General features: G+C 46.3%; 1 protein-coding gene across 1 annotated transcript in view; it reads right to left on the bottom strand.

Moving 5' to 3' along the window:
• HABP4 (hyaluronan binding protein 4) overlaps nt 1–20,168 on the bottom strand; it is a 39,339-nt gene that overhangs the window by 14,122 nt on the left and 5,049 nt on the right. The window contains exon 2 of the mRNA XM_040416980.1: nt 12,295–12,550. Within this exon, the coding sequence (XP_040272914.1) occupies nt 12,295–12,544 (250 nt within the window). The 5' untranslated portion in view covers nt 12,545–12,550. The remainder of the gene's footprint in view (nt 1–12,294; nt 12,551–20,168) is intronic.

Here is a 20,168-nt window from a genome sequence, read left to right on the forward strand (position 1 = left end):
GAAGGAACACCTTATGATGGCTTGAACTTGAGTTATAATAGCACATTTCTTATGGAATAATAAAAAAAAAAAAGCAAATCGCACAGTTCATTTTTTTCTGTTCCGGCATTCACCGCATAGATTTTTTAATATTTTAATAGTTTGGACTTTTCGGACGTGGCGATATAAAATAAACATATGTGAAATTGGGAAAAGGGGCGATTTATACATATTTTGTTTTTTTACACTTTAATAACCATTTCCCCCCTTAGGGGCTAGAATCTTGTCATTCACCCTGAGAACTGTCTCCTCCCCATAGCTCCGATAGTAATTAGCATATGGAGCAGGAGACCGTAATGGGGGCACAGCGGGCGAACGGAGCGGCGCCCAGGAATAATAAGTGCTGGGAGATCCCTGGGCACTGCTCTGTGTAGCCTGCTACTTAAAGTCTGGACCCATATAAGGTGGTCTTTAACACAATACAGGAGGCAGGTGCCGGCAGCAGATCACATAGCCGGCACCCTGCCTCTGACAGGGAGCTGCGATCAGCAGCAGTTAACCCCTCAGGTGCGGCACCTGAAGGGTTACCTGCCACTGATCTGCTGCCAGTACCTGCCTCCTGTATTAAGGGTTATCATTGGTGGTGCAGTGTGCCCTCAACTCCCCCACCCCATTAAAATCATTGGTGGCACAGTGCACCCGCCCCTCTAAACCCCCCAGTATTAAAATCATTGGTGGCAGTGGCAGCTTCTGATCAGAGCTCCAGCAGTGTAATCCTGGGGCTCCAATCAGTTACTATGGCAACCAGGACGCTGCTGAAGCCCTGGCTGCCATAGTCTGCTCCCTGCTGCTGTGTGTACTATGCACAGGGCAGCAGGGAGAGTGTAAAGTCCTATTCACCCTAATAGAGTTCTTCTCATGTGGGTGTTACTTCTTCCTGGCTGTAGCGCTGTGCAATTGCAGCGCAGGGAGAAGGAACGACGCCCAGGAAAAAAGCAGGTGCTGGGACATCTCTGGGCGCCACTCTGTGTAGCCTGCTACTTAAAGGCCGGACCCATGAAAAGTCCCATCATTGGTGGCGCAGGAAGAGACTGTTTTCTTCTCCCCTGTGCTGCCGACAGCAGTGCGCTCATGTTCAGAGATACTAGACTGCAGCAGCGCAGCCCAGTATCGAAAAAAATGGAAATCCCGGTATCGTACCAGTAATTAGATTTTCCTGAACCCCTCCAATTCCCTCCCTGGCGCTTGATGACAAAGGAGGAAGATACAAGAATTGCAATTGTACGGCTCCTACTGATCTACTCTGGAATCGACACTGAAGGAGGAAGTGGATTTAATTGCTCTGAAGCCTCCTGTCCAAATGTGGGGGTGGATCCATCTCTATGGTGCTGTCACGTGTTCAGACAAATCACATTACTGGCAAGTGCAATTATTTTCTTCCTTGCCACAAGACCTCCAAACATCTCGTCTTGCAGCGACCAGGGTTTTCATCATTTCTCTAATTGCTGTCAATAGAGAACCCATATCACATGATAATATGCCATTTCCACTTCAATAGAAATAGGCAGATAAATGTGGTTCCAGCCTAGCTCTTTTTGCTTGAGGAGACGAAGAGCCGACCTAGTGAGTAATAGACATGAAAGATTGGACTTCTTCCTATCAGACCTGAGGCTTATGATCCTGGAAGGAGGGTTGTTCATTTTTAACCACTTTGGCAATACAGTCAGGATAGGGTAAATTACTCTTACCAGTAATTGGTTTTTCCAATAGCTTCTACAACAGCACTCACAGGAGGGTATCCCCGCCCCCGGACAGGAAAATGCAGAAGCACATAAAAAAATAAAAAATCCTCCCCTTACTTATTCAGTCAATAAGCGAGGACACGGAAGTGATGAAGGAACAAAACATGTTAACCATTAACAAATTACATCATTTGCAAAGAGACAAAAGGAAAGATTACAATTACTTACCAGTAATAGTTTTTTCCTCTAGCCTCCACAGCAGCATGGTTACGCCACCTCCCCCAGGGACAGGAAACATTATCTTTAACTAACCCCCTCCCCTTACCTGCTCCAGTAAATAACCAAGAAACTCTGAAATGGATGCAACAAAGTTATTTATCCATTTCTTTCAAATAAACCAAAATATCAGAATACAGCATCAGATTACATAAATGTGGGAGGGGGGGGGGATTTTCCTGTGCCGCTGTGGAGGCTAAAGGAAAAACCAATTACCGGTAAGTAATTGTAATCTTTCCAAACTCCTCCACAGCAGCATGGATTCACAGGAGGAATAACAAATTAATAACTAGGATGGGACCACTGCAGCTGCGACTGAACGAGTTCAATGAGCTTTTAGTCCCTTTGGAGGAATGACATCTTTTAAGTTACAGCAAAAAAGGATTGCTGATCTGATCCATCTTCCAATGGGTGTCTTGCTTGCCGCCTGTCCTATTTGGCCCAGCAAACTGAATAAAGAGTCTGTCTTCCTGAAGGTTTCTGTTGCTTTCAGGTAAACACATTTGCGAACGTTCAGATTATAAAAACACCTCTCCTCCAAACAACCTGTTGGAGAACTGGATGATGGCAACGAAACTTCTTGCAGACAGTGGAATTTTGAGACAACCGCCTCCAAAAGTCCTTTTCTCCTTAATTCCTATTTAGGTTCAGGGCTGCCAGATGTAGTTGTGCCGACCTGGGGTGCAAGACTGGACCCTGATGAAGGTCTAGGAGAGGCGGCAGGATCCAGTAATCCCCTGCTGACATGTTCAATAGTAGGGGAAACCAAGAACTTCTTGGCCAGTATGGAGCGACCAGAATTAGTTTGGACTTTTCTTGCAACACTTGACAGAACCTTGAGTATTAGGGCAAACAGGGAGGGAAATGCGTACAGGATCTCGTTCGGCCAAGGATGACAGAATGCATCCACGAACAAAGGGCAGCCTTTGTAGGATAGGGTACAAAATTTCTCAGTCTGTCTGTTCTGCCGGGTCACAAACAGGTCTAGGTGTGGTAACGACCACTTTGTTATCTGAAGAAAAATTTGTCAATTTAAATTCCATTCTCCTTTCAAAGTATCTGCTTAGAAAGTCTATGATCCTGTTGTCTTTTCCCTTTATATGGACTGCCATAATTGACTTTTCTGCCTATTGAAAGTTTTTTCTTGATACCTTTGCCAAGGACATACTTTGTACCTACTTGTTTGTTCAGGTAGGTGACTGTAGTGATGTTATCAGATAGGATTTTTATATAACTTCCTTTTATTTCCAAATGGAGATTTCAGGCTTCTACACTGCTGATAACTCCGTTAGATTTGAGGAGTATAGGCTTATATTTTGACACCATGTTCCCTGTACTACAGACAAGTCTGAATGAGACCCCAAACCGGATCTGCTGGAGTCTGTTGCCATGACACTCATAGGTTTCTTCTGTCTAGCCACCATATTAAAGAGTTACCTGCTGAGGGACTCACTTTCTTTTCTAATGAGAATATGGTCTTGTCCCAGTTTGTTAACATGAATGTCTTTAGGACCTGAGTGTGCTTGTGCCATCTTACTGCAGGAATTGAAGATAAGGCCCAGCACCTTCACCACTACTCGAATGGTCACTTTTCTCCTGCTCCAAAAGAGGAATTTCCGGGTTTAATTTTGATAGCTTTTCTACTGGGATGAAAGTTTTCATAAAATGCAAGTCCAACATGCCAAGAAAAACCTTTTCGGGACGAAGATCTGATTTTTCTAGATTTACAACCCAGCCTAGGTCTTTCAGATCCTGCTGTACTATGTTCAAGTGATTATCCAATTTTTCTTTTGACTCTGCGGTAATAAGGAAATCGTCCAGATAAGGGATAACAAGTATCCCTTTATGATTTAAATTTGCTACTACCTCCGACACTACCTTGACGACTCTGGGGGCTGACGATAGGCCAAAAGGGAAGGACCTGGAATTGAAAATGGAACAATTTTTCCCCGACTGAACCACAAAACTCAGATATTTGTGATGACCGCTGCATATAGGGATATAATATGCAGCGGCCAGATCCAAGGTTGGCATAAACTTCTATTCCAAGAAGATTTATAGTAGATTTTAATAATTTCCATTTTGAAACATTTGTACTGGACCAGCTGATTTAGGCCCTTTAAATTTATAATTGCTCTGTGAGAGCAATCAGTCTGGTCCTGCCTGCCCCTGGTGGTGGTGGAGGAGGCTTTTACCCGGAAGGGGGATGCAGATTTTTTGGACATAAGCAAAAGAAACAACATCTCTAATCCATCTTGCTATAGATGGACATGTTCCATTTTTTTCCGGAGCCACGGACAGAAATCAGGGGCACGCTCCAGAAATGCGGAGGTGGGAACAGCACAATGTGCTGTCCGCATCCATTCCTGCCCCCTAGAGAATGAATGGGTCCACACACGTTCTGCAATTTGCAGAACGGATGCGGACCCATTCTACGGACGCGTGAATGGACCGTAAACTGATCTGGGGAAGGGGGGAGAAATTTAAGATTACACTCACCCATGACAGCACCCTTGAGAGACCGCCTCCATCCAGGACAGGAACTTTCGTGGAGAGCTCTTGAGGAGCATGGCCCCAAGACCACCAGTTAACCGCAAGAACTTGTCCTAGAATACACTTACAGAAAATGGATTATATAATTATAATCAATTTTCTGTAAGTGTATTCTAGGACAAGTTCTTGCGGTTAACTTGTGGTCTTGGGGCCATGCTCCTCCTTAAGAGCTCTCCACGAAAGTTCCTGTTTCCTGTCCTGGATGGAGGCGGTCTCAAGGGTGCCGTCATGGGCTTATGGAAAAGTGATTACCGGCGAGTGTAATCTTAAATTTCCCTTACGCCCATGACAGCACCCTTGAGACGACTAGAATAGAAATCCCTACTGCCTGGAGAACTTTCCTACCGAAAGCTAGTTCTCTGGAACTTAGGTCTAGTCTGTAGTGACGAAAGAAGGTACAGGGTGACTGCCATGTGGCTGCTCTACAAGTCTGTCCTAAGGTAGCATCAGCCCTTTTTGCCCAAGAGGTGGAAACTGAACTAGTGGAATGAGCATCAAAACCGTTCGGGGGAAGTCTTTCCAGCTGAAGAATAGGCCAAAGTAATGTCGCTCACAATCCATCTGGAAAGGGATTTAGTAGAGGCTGCGAGACCCTTATTCTTCCCACTAAGTTGAATGAACAGCTTTGAGGTTTTCCTTCACTGACTAGTAACCTCCAGGTAATGAAATAGGCATCTTTTTACATCCAAGCAATGGAGATTCTTCTCCCTTTCATTGCTCAGATTTTGACACAGGGAAGGAAGTGAAAACTACTTTCTTGGGGAGGCCTCTACTTTCTAGGATTTCCCCCTCAAGAGCCATGCTGTTAAGTGTAACTGCCTCACGGTCGGATGGTTGACAGGTCCTTGAGACAGAAGATCTTGCCTCTCCGGGAGAATCCAAGGGTCTGTCAGGGATAGCTTCCTCAACCAGGTTCCTCTGGGCCAGAATGGAGGAATTAGGATCACTCTGGTTCGTTCTTGTCTTAACATTTGGAGGAATCTTGGAAGAATTGAGGGATAAGGCATCTATCCCCGTTGGTGAATCTCTCGCGCTGAGGGAAAAGAAAAGACAACATTTTCTGTTTTCCCTGGTAGCAAACAAGTCCAGATGTGGGCGACCCCAAAGCTGAATTATTTGATTGAAGACCATTTGATTTAAACACCATTCCCCCTGGTCTAGCGTGTTTCTGCTTAGGAAATCTGCCACCTTGTTTTCCGTACCCCTTAGATGTACTGCCATAAGGGACGGAACACAAGGAATTATAAGAAAAAAAAAAAAAAAAAGTCTGCTGCCAACTGCATAAGATTTTCTGATTTAGTTCCTCCTTGCCTGTTCAAATAGGAGACAACTGTGGCATTGTCCGAAAAAACTTTTATAGCCTTTCCCTGAAGTAGAGGAAGACTCTTAAGGCGAGGAAAAAAAAAACGCTCAGCTCCCTCATGTTGAGAGACTAGAGTCACCTCTTTTCCAAACGCCTTGCCTTAGGTATCCTTGGCAACAACCCCCCCCCCCCCCCAAACCAAAAGGACTTGCGTCGGTGGTAAGGGTAACAAAATTCTGTTGGTTCCAAGGGAGCCCCTGGGACAGGTTTACAGGATTCAGCCACCAGCAAAAAGACTGAATCACCTGGGGGGGTGAGTGTGAGGGGTATATCTAATGGGCGGAGGGTACCGTGCCATTCTTTCAGGATTTGCCACTGAAGGGGTCTGGAGTGAAGTTGGCTCCAACTGACCGCTGGTATAGTGGAAGTCATTCTGCCCAAAACCGCCAATGCTTGCCTGATAGTAGGCATTTTGTAGACATCAGAGACTGAACCCCCCGTATTAATCTCTGAATCTTGTCTTGGGGGGAGGATGCAGAGTAGATTTTTCGAGTCCAGAATCATTCCAGGAAAGACATGTACTTGGGAAGGTATTAAATGTGATTTTTCCCAATTTGCCAGCCGAGATCTTCTAGGATCTGCACTACTTTGAGGTGTAACTCGAGAAGGATTTCCGACTCCGCTACTACCAAGAGATAGTCTAGGTAAGGAATTACTAGAATGTCTCTTTCTCTTATATGAGCCATGACTTCCATGAATAGTCTGGGAGCCTGAGAAATCCCGAAAGGAATGGCTGTATATTGTAGGTGATGAATGACCTCCTATTGAAACAGCGACTCAAATTTTTGACAGTCTACATGAATAGGGATGTGATAGTATGCATCTCTTATGTCTATTGTAGCCATAAAACAGCCCCCAAAAAGGAGGTTTTAAAACTGACTGGATCAACTCCATTCTGATTTTTTTGTAAGAGACTGATTTAGATCTTTTAAATTTATGATGGTTCTGAATGTTCCATCCGGTTTGGGAACCAGAAAAAAGGGAAGAGTAGAAGCCCCTGCCCAGAGGGTGAGAGACAAACTCTAGGCAAAAACCTTCCCTTATGACGCTTAAAATCCAGGGGCTTGAGAAGATTTTTTCCCCAAGCGTGAAGGAAGTGAGCAAGTCTGCCGCTCACAGGAGAGAAACAGTCATTGCTAAGAGGGTTTAGAAGCTGAGGACAATTGGGAATTTTCCAAACAGGAAACCCTTAAGTCAATTAGTGCAGGTACATTCAGCTTAGAATAACCGTTGACCTTATTTTTTGATCTAGTGTCTCCTGACCACCCTTTGAGCCAAATAGCTCGCCTGGCTGAATTAGAGAGTGCCGCTGACCTAGCGTTTAATTTCAATGCATCCGCTGAGGCATCTGAAATAAAATCTACCGCATTAAGAATAGTGGGAAAAACGGCTAATTGATCTCTCAGGGTTTTATTCTGAATGTGAGATTCTAATTCCTGTAGCCATAACTTTAAAGACCTAGCAGTGGATGTGGCAGCAATATTCGGCTTAAAAGCTTGAGCTGAGGTCTCCCAAACCTTTTTGAGGTATACTTCCGCTAGCTTATCCATAGGGTCTTTAGAGTACCCAAGCCCTGAAACGGTAGAGCAGATTTTATTTTATTTTTTTAAATCTTCACAACAGGTGCATCCAACTTAGGAGGCCTGTCCCAAATAAATGAGTCTGCCTCATCAAAAGGATACTTCCTTTTTACATTTTTAGGGATAAAAAAAATTATGTTTTTTCCATTCCTTTTGTATCAAAAATTTTATATTCTCATTCACGGAAAAAAACTCTGGATTTTTTTCCTGCCCTAGGTTGTCAAACATGATATCCTGAACGGACCTCGAGTCTACCTTCATGGTAGCACGGACGTTTTAGTAAAGCTTCCGTATCATCTAGCGAAAAAATTGGTCTGGGCTATCTAGGATTTCCCCTGGTTCACCTTCTTCTAATGGATCTGAGTCAGATGTCTTATTAGCCATGCCTGAACTGCCCGACTACAGAAGGGAGGCTCTTTTTTAAAAAATTTTCAAGGAATCAGAACCTCTGACTTCACCATATCCCTAATATTCTGCAGAAGGGATGGGGCTCTTCCTCTATTACCTTCTCAACACAACGTTGACATAGTAATTTTGACCAAGAGGGTGCAAGTTTCTTTTTACAGACGGCACATTCTTTCCCTCTGGCCCCTTTTTTTTAAAGTCTAAAAGGGAAGACAAAGGAAAAAAGGAGATTTAGCATGACTAAAGGAAAAAAGTGATGGGGAATGATCCCCCTTACCCCACCAGGAGTACCGGTCTGCTCTCATGACCCTCCTGCTGATTCGGCACGTCGGGCACTCTCCTTCTCCATGGTGTGTGGGATAGTGATTTCCAGGATCCAAATCCAGCTTCCTATGAGGCTGGCTGGGCTGCTACTGATCACGCGCCTCCTGTCGGTGAGAATTCCCTCGGTCGGGTCCTGCTGGAGCCATCTGCGGCCATTAATAGGAAATCTACATCCTACTTTCGGAACGCACGCTGTGTGCATTCCAAATACCGGAAGTCCCGCAGCAGAGATCCAGATCTCGCTTGTCTCACGAGATTTTGTCCCACTGCGATGCTGTAGTGAAGAGGGAGGCCCCGGTACACCTGAACACTGTCAGGAAGGGGCAGCGTGCCAGACACCTCCCAGTGCGGCCGGGACTGCAGAGTAGAGGCAGCGCGGCATAAGCCAGACCCCAGCAGCAAGCACCAGACTTCTGTCGGCAGCTCCTAGAGGAGACTTACGCCGGGACAGGTAACCCCTCTCCAAACCAACACTCAGGGGCCCTGCAGCCTAAATCCTTTTGCTCTCCACATGTCCTGTCTAGGACAGGAAACAGGAACTGGTGGTCTTGGGGCCATGCTCCTCCTTAAGAGCTCTCCACGAAAGTTCCCGTTTCCTGTCCTGGATAGAGGCGGTCTTTCAAGGGTGCCGTCATGGGCATAGGGAAAACTCTAGTTTTAAGTGCTCTTTTAGGGTAGACATTACCCATGGGGAGGCTCCTATTTGCTCTCAGGCTGAGGTAAAGAAAGTTAACCTTGCCCCGACATGACATATGGCATCATTGTGTGGGATGTGAGGAGCTTTCAGGATTGAATAGAAATCCTCTTCCTCTGCCCCTAGAAGGCTGCCACTTCCTTAACCCTTCTGATCCAGCCTCGATTTTTTTCTGGTTCTGAAAGGACCATCTTTGATGAAAGCAACGGCTTGAGGGGAAATATTTTTTTTTACCCGAGGCCTTTTCAAGAATATCGTCTAACTCAAGCCAAATCTATCTCCCTCACAGGGAATGGAGCAAAGGCGGTTTTTTGACCCAGCGTCAGACCATGTACAAAGCCAGATTGCCAGAGTTCTGGGATTTCATGACTACAGACAAGATGAACATCCTTGCCACTGCTGGTATATATAGTCACTATTCTGGAGCTCCATCTTGGAAGCTGAAAAGTGCTATTCCTCAAAACAGCAATATGCAGGGAGGAGATGATTGGGGTCCAAAGCCAACTTAAAGGGTATGGACACCTTTGTTTTCCATTTTGTAGAGAAAGTAATTTCTTTAAGGGTACTTTCACACTTGCGTTTTTCTTTTCTGGCATAGAGTTTCGTCCTAGGGGCTCTATACCGGAAAAGAACTGATCAGTTTTATCCCCATGCATTCTGAATGGAGTAATCCGTTCAGGATGCATCAGGAGTTCTTCAGTTCAGTCTTTTTGACTGATCAGGACAAAGATAAAACAGACTTGCCTGAATGCCGGATCCGGCATTTTTTCCCATAGGAATGTATTCGTACCAGATCGAGCATTCAAAATACCGGATCAGACAGAAAAGTGAAAAAAATATAAATACCAGATCTGTTTTGCCAGATGACACCAGAAAAACTGATCTGGCATTTTAATGCCTTTTTCTGACTGATCAGGATCCTGATCAGTCTTACAAATGGCATCAGTTGGCATACATTTTGACAAAAAGGCAACGGAACTGCTTGCTGGATCACTCTGCCGCAAGTGTGAAAGTAGCCTAAAAAATAAATCAAGCTGAATGAGCTGAAAACATTGCACCACAGCGTTTGAATGCTGTCATTTTTTTCTTTCTTAATATAGTAATTTTTCAAAACTGGTGTAAAGTAGAAATGGTTTAGTTGCCTGTAGTAACCAGATGACACCATTTTTTACAGCTCCATTGGAAAATTAAAGAAGGAATCTGATTGGTTGCTATGGGCAACTAAGCCAGTTCTACTTTACACCAGTTTTGATAAATCTCCCCCACTGTGTACTTCTATGTGTACATAGCATAGTGTGTCGTCACACTGTACTAATCTGTGTGGGAGAAGTGACCGCTCACTGCGGACTGCACACAATACTGTATTCAGAAGAGAGTGCATGTAGTGAGAGCATCAGTAATGAGATCTATATCAGGCTTATAACACCATGGTTCTGACTAGGGATGAGCGATCAGTACAGTATTACAATATAAAGGCTCCTATGAGCTAAAGTTATTACTTTACAAAGTCTAGCAAGAAATCAATTTCTACTGTAAAAAAAAAAAAAAAAACTTCCCAAAACTCAGGTTCGGTTCCAAGTGGAACCCTGGAACTGAACCAGGGTTCGGGGAATAATTTTTTTTTTACAGCAGAAATTGATTTATGAAGGCTGAGCCGCAACTAGGCCATGTGACCAATGAACATGCTCATGGAGCACCTGGCCTCTTCCAACAGCTGATTGCATAGGTCATCAATATTAATTCCCAGATAACCCACTACATATAAAGATGTGGAATCACACAAATAATTGACATGCTACGACTTTAAAATCTACACAAAATATATGCAAAGTGTACATGAGATGTACCGTGTCTCATGTATTATGCTGCGGTTTTTCTGCACGAAAACCTGCAATGTGTGCAGTTACGCAGCATGTCAATTCTACCTCCAGTTTGTGAAACCAGGTTCCACCCTTTAAAATGGATTCTGTCACCAGATCTAACCCTATTAAGCTAGCTGGTGAAATCTGGCACCATTCAGCGCAGGCCCAGTGAGGGAAAGATGCCTGCAGGCTGCCAGCTTCCTCACCGCGCATGCGTCGAATACTAAACGGCACGAGATTTCAGTCAGATGCAAGCGCTGCCTGGCCCTGTCACTCAGGACATGGAGGGAGGAGACAAAGGTGGGAGAACGGAGCCTCTAGGAGCAGGAGCACCCCCCCCCCCCTGCTCCTAGAGGCTAATTAGCATATTATAAAAGTTAGATTTCTGGCGTAACGGGGGAATAGATAAAAGTAGGAATAGGCTAGTTAGGTTTAGCTGACATTAGCGATGTGCTAAATAGGGTTAAAACTGGTGACAGAATCCCTTTAAAGAGGACCTTTCACTAGTTTAAAAACTAAAAGTCAGTGGGCAGAGCGGCGCCCAGGGCTCCCCCTGCACTTACTAGTATGTCTGGGCGCCGCTCCGTTCGCCCGGTATGGGCTCCGGTGTCTGCAGCTCCCTCTGTTGTACTGGGCGGAGTTTTTGTATTAGGGTTGTCCCTTGCTGCAGCGCTGGCCAATCGTAGCGCACAGCTCATAGCCTGGGACTCCCAGGCTATGAGCGGTGCGCTACGATTGGCCAGCGCTGCAGCAAGGGACAACCCTTATACAAAAACTCCGCCCAGTACAACAGAGGGAGCTGCAGACACCGGAGCCTATACCGGGCGAACGGAGCGGCGCCCAGACATACTAGTAAGTGCAGGGGGAGCCCTGGGTGCCGCTCTGCCCACTGATATAGTTAGTTTTTAAGCTAGTGAAAGGTCCTCTTTAAGGCTACTTTCACACTTTCGTTCAGAGCGGGTCCGTCTGGTATCTGCACAGACGGATCCGCTCCTATAATGCAGACGTTTGGATCCGTTCAGAATGGATCCGTCTGCATTATAGTTTAGAAAAAATTCTAAGTGTGAAAGTAATTCAGAAGGATCCATCCAGACTTTAAATTGAAAGTCAATGGGGGACGGATGCTTTTGAAAATTGAGCCATATTGTGTCAACTTCAAACGGATCCGTCCCCATTGACTTACATTGTAAGTCTGGACGGATCCGTTTGCCTTCGCACGGCCAGACGGACAGCCGAACGCTGCAAGCAGCGTTTGTGTGTCCGCCTGCTGAGCGGAGGCTGAACGCTGCCAGACTGATGCATTCTGAGCGGATAGGCATCCACTCAAAATGCATTGGGGCAGTACGGATGCGTTCGGGGCCGCTTGTGAGACCCTCCAAATGGAGCCCACAAGTGGAGCCCCGAACGCTAGTGTGAAAGTAGCCTAAAATGTGTCTGGTAAGGGGGGGGGGGGGATTAAAATATAAATATATTACTGACAGACTATTCCAGTGTGTGGATGCACCCCGATACTGACCTGGGGACTCTGTGTTTGTGTTTGCCTTTCTGTCTTTTTGGGATTCTTTTTTGTTGCTCTTTTGGGTGCCAGCTTTTTTAACTGGAGTTTCCTCTTTTTTCTTCTTATGACCAAGTTCAGTAGATGTCTGGTGTAGAAAATCTAAGGGATCAGACTCATCATCCAAAAGCTGGAAAAAGCGGTTTGCCACCGCACAGCCAAAAGCTTCCTGCATAGTGACAGAAACAGGGCTCCCTTGTACTGGCTTCATACCCTCCTGCAAAGAGAAAAAAAAAGGCCTATGAACACCGTCACCATACACTGCCCATAGAGTTGCTGCAGCCACATACTGCCAGTCTGCAGACCACCATACACGAGGGCCAAGTTATTCATTAGCGAGGCAAGGCTTTCCTAAAGAACAACGACTACTAACCAGCAGAATTGTACAGGGTTTTCCAGGACTCTAACTGATGACCCCCACCCCTCCAAACAGCTGTTTGAGAAGGCACTGGAGCACCTGTGAGTACCACAGCCTTCTCCTTGCTTACCAAGCACAGCACCGTACATTGTGTAGCAGCTGTACTTGGTATTGCAGCTTCTATGGGGCTGTGCTGCTCCTAGGCCACTTTACACATGAATGTGTAGTCACTCAGAACCACTGCCTTCTCAAGCAGCTAATCGGCAAGGATCACAGGTGTTGGACCTCCGCCGATCAGATACTGATGACCTATTCTGAGGAATCTCAGAAAACCCCTTTAAAAAGTACCATGGCTGCCTCTTTGAAAAACAATGCCACACCTGTCATTAGGTTGTATCTGGTAATACAGCTCAACCCCATTCAGCCCAAAGTGCAATCTCTAATACTACCCGAGTACCTGACACTCCAGAAGAAAGCAGCCATATTTTTCCACTTCTGGACAACCCTTTTAGGGTTTTTTCACATGCAAGTTTAGCAGTGTTATTTGCATCAGCACTTTTGGCTGCCACCATGAAGAAATGGTTATGGTAAGGCACAGTGGGGCAGATTTACCAATTATTTTGCACTTTTCTAAGCATGTTACACCTCAGGCAAATTGTAGGTGGCATCAACTTTTGGGCGCACATACAAAACTCAAGCACAAGTCTGGCACAGGGTTTATGATGCTCCAAAATAAAGGTCTACAAGTTAAAATAGCAAATTTGTCTAACATTAACCCCTTTATTACAGAGCCATTATCCAATACTGGAAACTGCCCCCCATAGGGAATATACTTACCCCGCTCCTCCCCGTGCCTGGATGAAAACAGGGAGAAGCCAATGGCAGGCGGGGACAAGTCTCCCTAGCGTCACCCTGCTATTTCCATTGGCTGTCATGTGCGGTTCTATAGGGAGAGTGCTTGGTGGCGGCCGGACCGGAGACTTCCAGCCACCACCTTGCGGGGCTCAGTTTCTGATATGGGTGCAGGTCCCAGAAAGGTCCCTAGCTATATGCCCCCATTGTCTGATAAAACAACCCCATTAAAGCCTGGCTGCACTGCAGAGTGATGAGTCACAGGCCGCCCACACACCCCACTGTTCAGTCTGCAGGAGCTACTCCCACTACATGTGGCCACGTTACTACACCCATATATAATCCTGCTAGTCTATTTCTCACTGAGTGTCTAAGGTTACTTTCACTTTTAAAGTTTTCCAGTATTGAGTTTTGTCCTGGGGCAGACAGATCCGGTGTTTAAATGCATTTGTTAGACGGATCCTGCCGGATGTTCACAACGCAAGTGTGAAAGTACCCCAAATCCCATCACTGACAGTCCACAGGCTTTTCCTGTGCCATCTTCAGAGTGTAACAAACAGCATGAATCAGAAAGCATATCAAATTACATGTGTATCTAATCCCATCATGTATGATACTGCCTGCTGTGCTATGTATCTAATCTCGTACTATACTGTCTGGTGTGATGGGTATCTAAGCTTGTCATACAGTCTGCTGTGCCTCCATCTAAATCTGAGATACACAGTCTACTGTTCCTGTATCAAAAGATTCTTACGTATGATGCTGCCTGCTGAGCTGTGTATCTAAACCTCTTGTAGGATACTGCCTGCTGAAGTGGGTTTCTAAGGCCTCATCCACACAACCAGATCAGTTTTGCAGTCTGCAAGTCAAAGATCACAGATCTGCTAAATAAGGATACAATGCATGTGAGATTTTTTTTTTGAGAAATTGACTTCTATGGATTCGAGGTCTGCATAGGACATGTTCCATTTTTGGCATAAGGATGTGGAGTACACAGACATAAGCATGCTTACTGCATCTAAGCCAGGGGGGGGGAAGAGAATAAGTCTTACCCGGGTTATTCTGTTTCCATGAATCCACCATGACGACATACAACTGGAGACTGACCCCCACCACCATACACAAGCCTTTTTGGGGTATTTCTTCATACCCCATCATGATGAGGTGATATAGTTGCATAAGTAGATTTAAACTTTTGGGGGTAGGATCATGGTAGCAGAATTACTGGTAAAACCAATTCCAATTTTCCATTTCACCACCCTGACAGTATACAACTGGAGACCTAACAGATCAACATTAAGGGGGCGGGGGGATTGGCCTACAGCTTGAAGAATCTTCCATTCAAAGGACAGATCTGACAAAGGTAAGGCCTCTTTCACACTTGCGTTGTCCGGATCCGTCATGTACTCCATTTGCCGGAGGTGCCCGCCGGATCCGTAACACCGCAAGTGAACTGACAGCATTTGAAGACTGATAGTCTTCAAAATGCGTTCAGTGTTACTATGGCAGCCAGGACGCTATTAAAGTCCTGGTTGCCATAGTAGTAGTAGGGAGCAGTATACTTACCGTCCGTGCGGCTCCCGGGGCGCTCCAGAATGACGTCAGAGCGCCCCATGTGCATGGATGGGGGCGCCCTGACGTCACTCTGAAGCGCCCCAGGAGCCGCACGGACGGTAAGTATACTGCTCCCCACTACACTTTACCATGGCAAACAGGACTTTAGCGTCCTGGCAGCCATGTTAACCATTCAGAAAAAGCTAAACATCGGATCCGGTAATGCGCCACGACGTTTAGCTTAAGGCCGGATCCGGATTAATGCCTTTCAATGGGCATTAATTCCGGATCCGGCCTTGTGGCAAGTGTTCAGGATTTTTGACCTGAGCAAAAGGCGCAGCATGCTGCGGTATTTTCTCCGGCCAAAAAACGTTCCGGTCCGGAACTGAAGACATCCTGAACGGAATTATCTCCATTCAGAATGCATGGGGATAATCCTGATCAGGATTCTTCCGGCATAGAGCCCCGACGACGGAACGCTATGCCGGAACAGAAGAACGCAAGTGTCAAAGAGCCCTAAATCAAGTCTAATGTTTGACAAACCTGTTCATATTGGACCAGGTCACAGCTTTGCTGCTTTTTCTGCATAAAAGACAGTCCTAGTGGAATGGGCTCTAACATTAACGGGACAATCCTGACCTTGGACTTTATAGGTTACAGATAGTCTGTCTTATCGATCTAGCAATGGATGCTTTGGATACAATTTTACCTCTGGTTTTTCCCTGCAAACCGGACTAAAGGTTATCAACTGTTCCAAATTCCTTGGTAACCTCAAGGTATGAGGACTGTCCTTACAGCTAGAGAATGGAACTCTAGTTCTCTAGAATTTGTGGGATTATTGCAGAGTGAGGGAAGAATTATCTCCCTGTCCCCATAGAAATCTGACCACCTTGGGTAGAAACCCCCATGTCTAGTTTTAGAACTTTTCTGTTATTCAATACTGTGAGTTAAGGTTCATAGATTGAGAGGGCCTGGATCTCCCCTAATATTCTTGCTGATGAGATAGCCATCAAGAAAGCAGTCCTGTAAGAAAAAAAGTGGCTTGACTGAACTGTCTTCCAGATGTTCAAACAGACTTTTTGTAAGACCCGTAAGGACAATATTTAGGACCTAAGGGACATGGGGCCTAGGGGTGGGCGATAGACGATATAGGCGATATGCTATATAAATTTGTGCCACGATATGGATTTTGAGCATATCGCCTATATCGCCGGACCGCGATATGATCCTGAGCCGGCACAGTGGAGAAGGAGAGAGTCCCTCCCTCCCCACTGTGCGCGGCTGCCGCTGACCACCAATGACAAGAGGAGGAGGGGAGGGACTGACAGTAAATCATTGAGTTTTCACGATCTCAGTGAGCGCGTGAAAACTCAAATCCGATGGTATATTCTAACCCCCAGGCGTTCCCATGGTGACAGGGACGCTTGCCTGGGGGTTAGAACATACAGGGCCACGCCGCTGACAGTAGAACATTTAAAAACGAATCGGTAACTTTAACTTTATTCATTGGTGATCTCTTTACTGTATACCTTACTAGGTCTTAGCTCCGGTAACAGCAGGCAGTGCGGGCGGGCGGCGCTCACTCACTGACGTCACGCGCCTGCTCCTCCCACTAGGCGGCGCAGGCGCGTGACGTCAGTGAGTGAGCGCCGCCCGCCCGCACTGCCTGCTGTTACCGGAGCTAAGACCTAGTAAGGTATACAGTAAAGAGATCACCAATGAATAAAGTTAAAGTTACTGATTCGTTTTTAAATGTATTCCTGTGAGCGCCTCGGGGGGTGGGCGGGGGAGAATCTGTGGATGGCACCGTTTAGGGGAGGGGGGGAATCTGGATGGCACCGTTTAGGGGAGGGGGGGTGTCTGTGGATGACACCGTTTAGGGGAGGGGGGGGGTGTCTGGATGGCACCATTTGGGGGGGGGGGGGGGGAAATCTGTGGATGGCACCGTTTAGGGGAGGGGGGTCTGGGGATGGCACCGTTTAGGGGAGGGGGGGTCTGGGGATGGCACCGTTTAGGGGAGGGGGGGTCTGGGGATGGCACCGTTTGGGGGAGGGGGGGTCTGGGGATGGCACCGTTTAGGGGAGGGGGGGTCTGGGGATGGCACCGTTTAGGGGAGGGGGGGTCTGGGGATGGCACCGTTTAGGGGGGGGGGGGTCTGGGGGTGGCACCGTTTAGGGGAGGGGGGGTCTGGGGATGGCACCGTTTAGGGGAGGGGGGGTCTGGGGATGGCACCGTTTAGGGGAGGGGGGGTCTGGGGATGGCACCGTTTAGGGGAGGGGGGGTCTGGGGATGGCACCGTTTAGGGGAGGGGGGGTCTGGGGATGGCACCGTTTAGGGGAGGGGGGGTCTGGGGATGGCACCGTTTAGGGGAGGGGGGGGTCTGGGGATGGCACCGTTTAGGGGAGGGGGATCAGCTCCCTGCTGTTATGTGCACAAAGCACAGGGCAGCAGGGAGAGTGTAAAGTCCTATTCACCCTAATAGAGCTCTATTAGGGTGAATATGACAAGGGTTCTACGTTCTAGCCCTTAAGGAGACTAATAGTTATTAAATAAAAAGTAAAAAAAAGTTTAAACACGCCCCCCCAAATATAGAAAACAATATATCGCAATATATATCGCACATGCTTAAAATTATATCGCAATATAGATTTTAGGCCATATCGCCCACCCCTAATGGGGCCTAATGAAACGCCTTAATCTAGAGCAGGTTCTCTCAACTCCGGACCTTGGGATCCACCTACCAGTCATGTTTTCAGGATTTCCTTAGTATGGAGCAGGTCATAATTCGTGCCCATGCATCAGGACTTACCACAGGTATTCATTCTGTGGGATATACTCAAATCCTGACCAGTAGGTGGGTCCCAAAGACCGGCGTTGAGAAACCCTGATCTAGAGGCTGCCCTGACGAACCTTTTTATCCATGTATGGCCTGCCAGATCTGTATAAAAATAAAAAATTATCTAAAATAAAATTGTCCCGTTCCCCCCCCATTCTGGCATCATTGTTTTTTGCTTGGTTTATTTTGAGGATTAAAGGGAGTGTCAGATTTTGACCTTATAGACCGCTTACATAGCGCTCTAGCATAGCAGTCTATGATTCTAATGGTACCTTTGATGTTTTCTTGTGAAGTTCCCCCAAGGCAAAAACAGACTTTTATTCATATGTAAATTAGGGCTCGCAAGTGCCCAGGGGCAGCGTTCACCTCATTGGTGCTCAGGCTGTTCTGCCTTTTCGTCATATCCCCGCCCCAGCCTCTTCCCACCCCGCTCTTCCTTGCGTCCTTCTCTGCAGCGAGATCCTGCGCTATCCATAGCTTTGCTGGGGCATGTGCACTGCGATGCCCATTGTGGGCACAGTATCGCAGTAGCGAATGCGCCGGCTAACGGCACATAACAGCGGCGAGGAGGCGGACCAGAGACACCCACAATTGGCATCGCAGTGCGCATGCCCCTGCCAAACAATGGAGAGCGCAGGCGCGGGATCTCGCTGCAGAGAACTTGAGGAGGATGCAGAGGAAGAGCGGGGCGGGCAGAGGAAGAGGCTGGAGCGGGGATATGACGAAAAGAGGCAGAACAGCCTGGGCACCAACGAGGTGAACGCCACCCCTGGGCACTTGCGAGCCCTAATTTACATATGAATAAGTCAGTTTTTGCCTTGAGGGAACTTCACAAGAAATCAAAAGGTACCATTAGAATCACAGACTGCTATGCTAGAGCGCTATGCTAGAGCGCTATGCAAGCGGTCTATAAGGTCAAAATCTGGTGACAGACTCCCTTTCAGGAGGAATCCTGTACCTCGTCCACCTTTGTGGTAGTTCCAACATCCTGTTTTTCCTTTCCCCCTGTATGAGCTCTCTTGGCTACCAGAGGGGTGAAAGGGAAATTTCCTTTTGAGTGGCCTTTCTTCGGGAAAACACTCAGCTGCTTTTTCAAGAATCGTCCAAAACTGGGCCAGATTCTCCAGAAAATGCTATGGAGTACAATTTCATTTTGGAAGTTTTCTCCAGCCCAGGACTTCCACGGCGCTCTTCTAGTCACATTAGATAGAGCTGCATCTGACGCTGAGAATCTGACCGATTCAGCTGAAGCATCTTCTAGGAAGGCTGTTGCAGACTTTAGCAGGGAAATGTCATTATATCTTCCCTGGAAGTTTTATTTTTAGGCGACTTTCCAGTTCATTTAACCAGAGATGCAATTATCTGGCTACTGCTGTCACTGTTCTATTTGTCATCAGACCAAACATAGCCGTTCCCAAGAATTGCACAGAAGGCAAAAGGTAATGAGGTCTTTTTACTTACTTTGGCTACCTGGACTTCAATCTTGGGTATTTCGTCAAATTTTTTAGATTTACTCGGATCAAATAAAAGTCTGCTCTTGAATTCTCTAGAATGATATACCCTGCCTTTTTTCTGGATCTAACCATTTGTCCAGTACCATATCTTATGTTCACAATAATGGGAAAAACTCTGGAACACTTGGTTCTCAGACCCCCAAACATTTCATCCTGTATCAAATAGAGTTTTTGAATTTCTTCTATAACCATTGTAGGGCTAATTAGTCTTAATAGGTCATTCATTTCTTCAATAGAGAAAAAAACAACTAAAAACAACAAACTTCTTTGATTCTTCCACAATCTCCCCAGATCTTCAGATAAAGGATCATCCCACTGCTTTGAGGATGCCTCATCCTCAAGGCCATCGGAGTTTAAGGAGGAGTCTAATGACAGCTTTTAGCATTTGGGAGGCTGTGGACCTGGATTCACGTCTCTCAAGGAAGCTAGAGAAGATTTTTACTTCATGCATCATAGATCTGAACTCTTCCATGATGGATGGCTGTTCCTCTCAGTATTGTAAATACACTCCTTGCAGAGATTTTTTGTATATTGGTCTGGTAATCTTTTTTTTTTTTTTTTTCCCCCTTTAAATAATTTTCCTTTATTTTAATCATCTCAGCAATTACAATTTGTATAGAAAAAACCAGACTGATAAGATCATCCCCGGCCCACCCCAGATATGGTTGTGCACATGAGGCCAAATAGGGGTCTCAATAACTCCTGTACAAGCGTCAGACGC

Source organism: Bufo bufo, chromosome 2, assembly GCF_905171765.1.
Source record: "Bufo bufo chromosome 2, aBufBuf1.1, whole genome shotgun sequence".
In the NCBI taxonomy this organism is placed as follows: domain Eukaryota; kingdom Metazoa; phylum Chordata; class Amphibia; order Anura; family Bufonidae; genus Bufo; species Bufo bufo.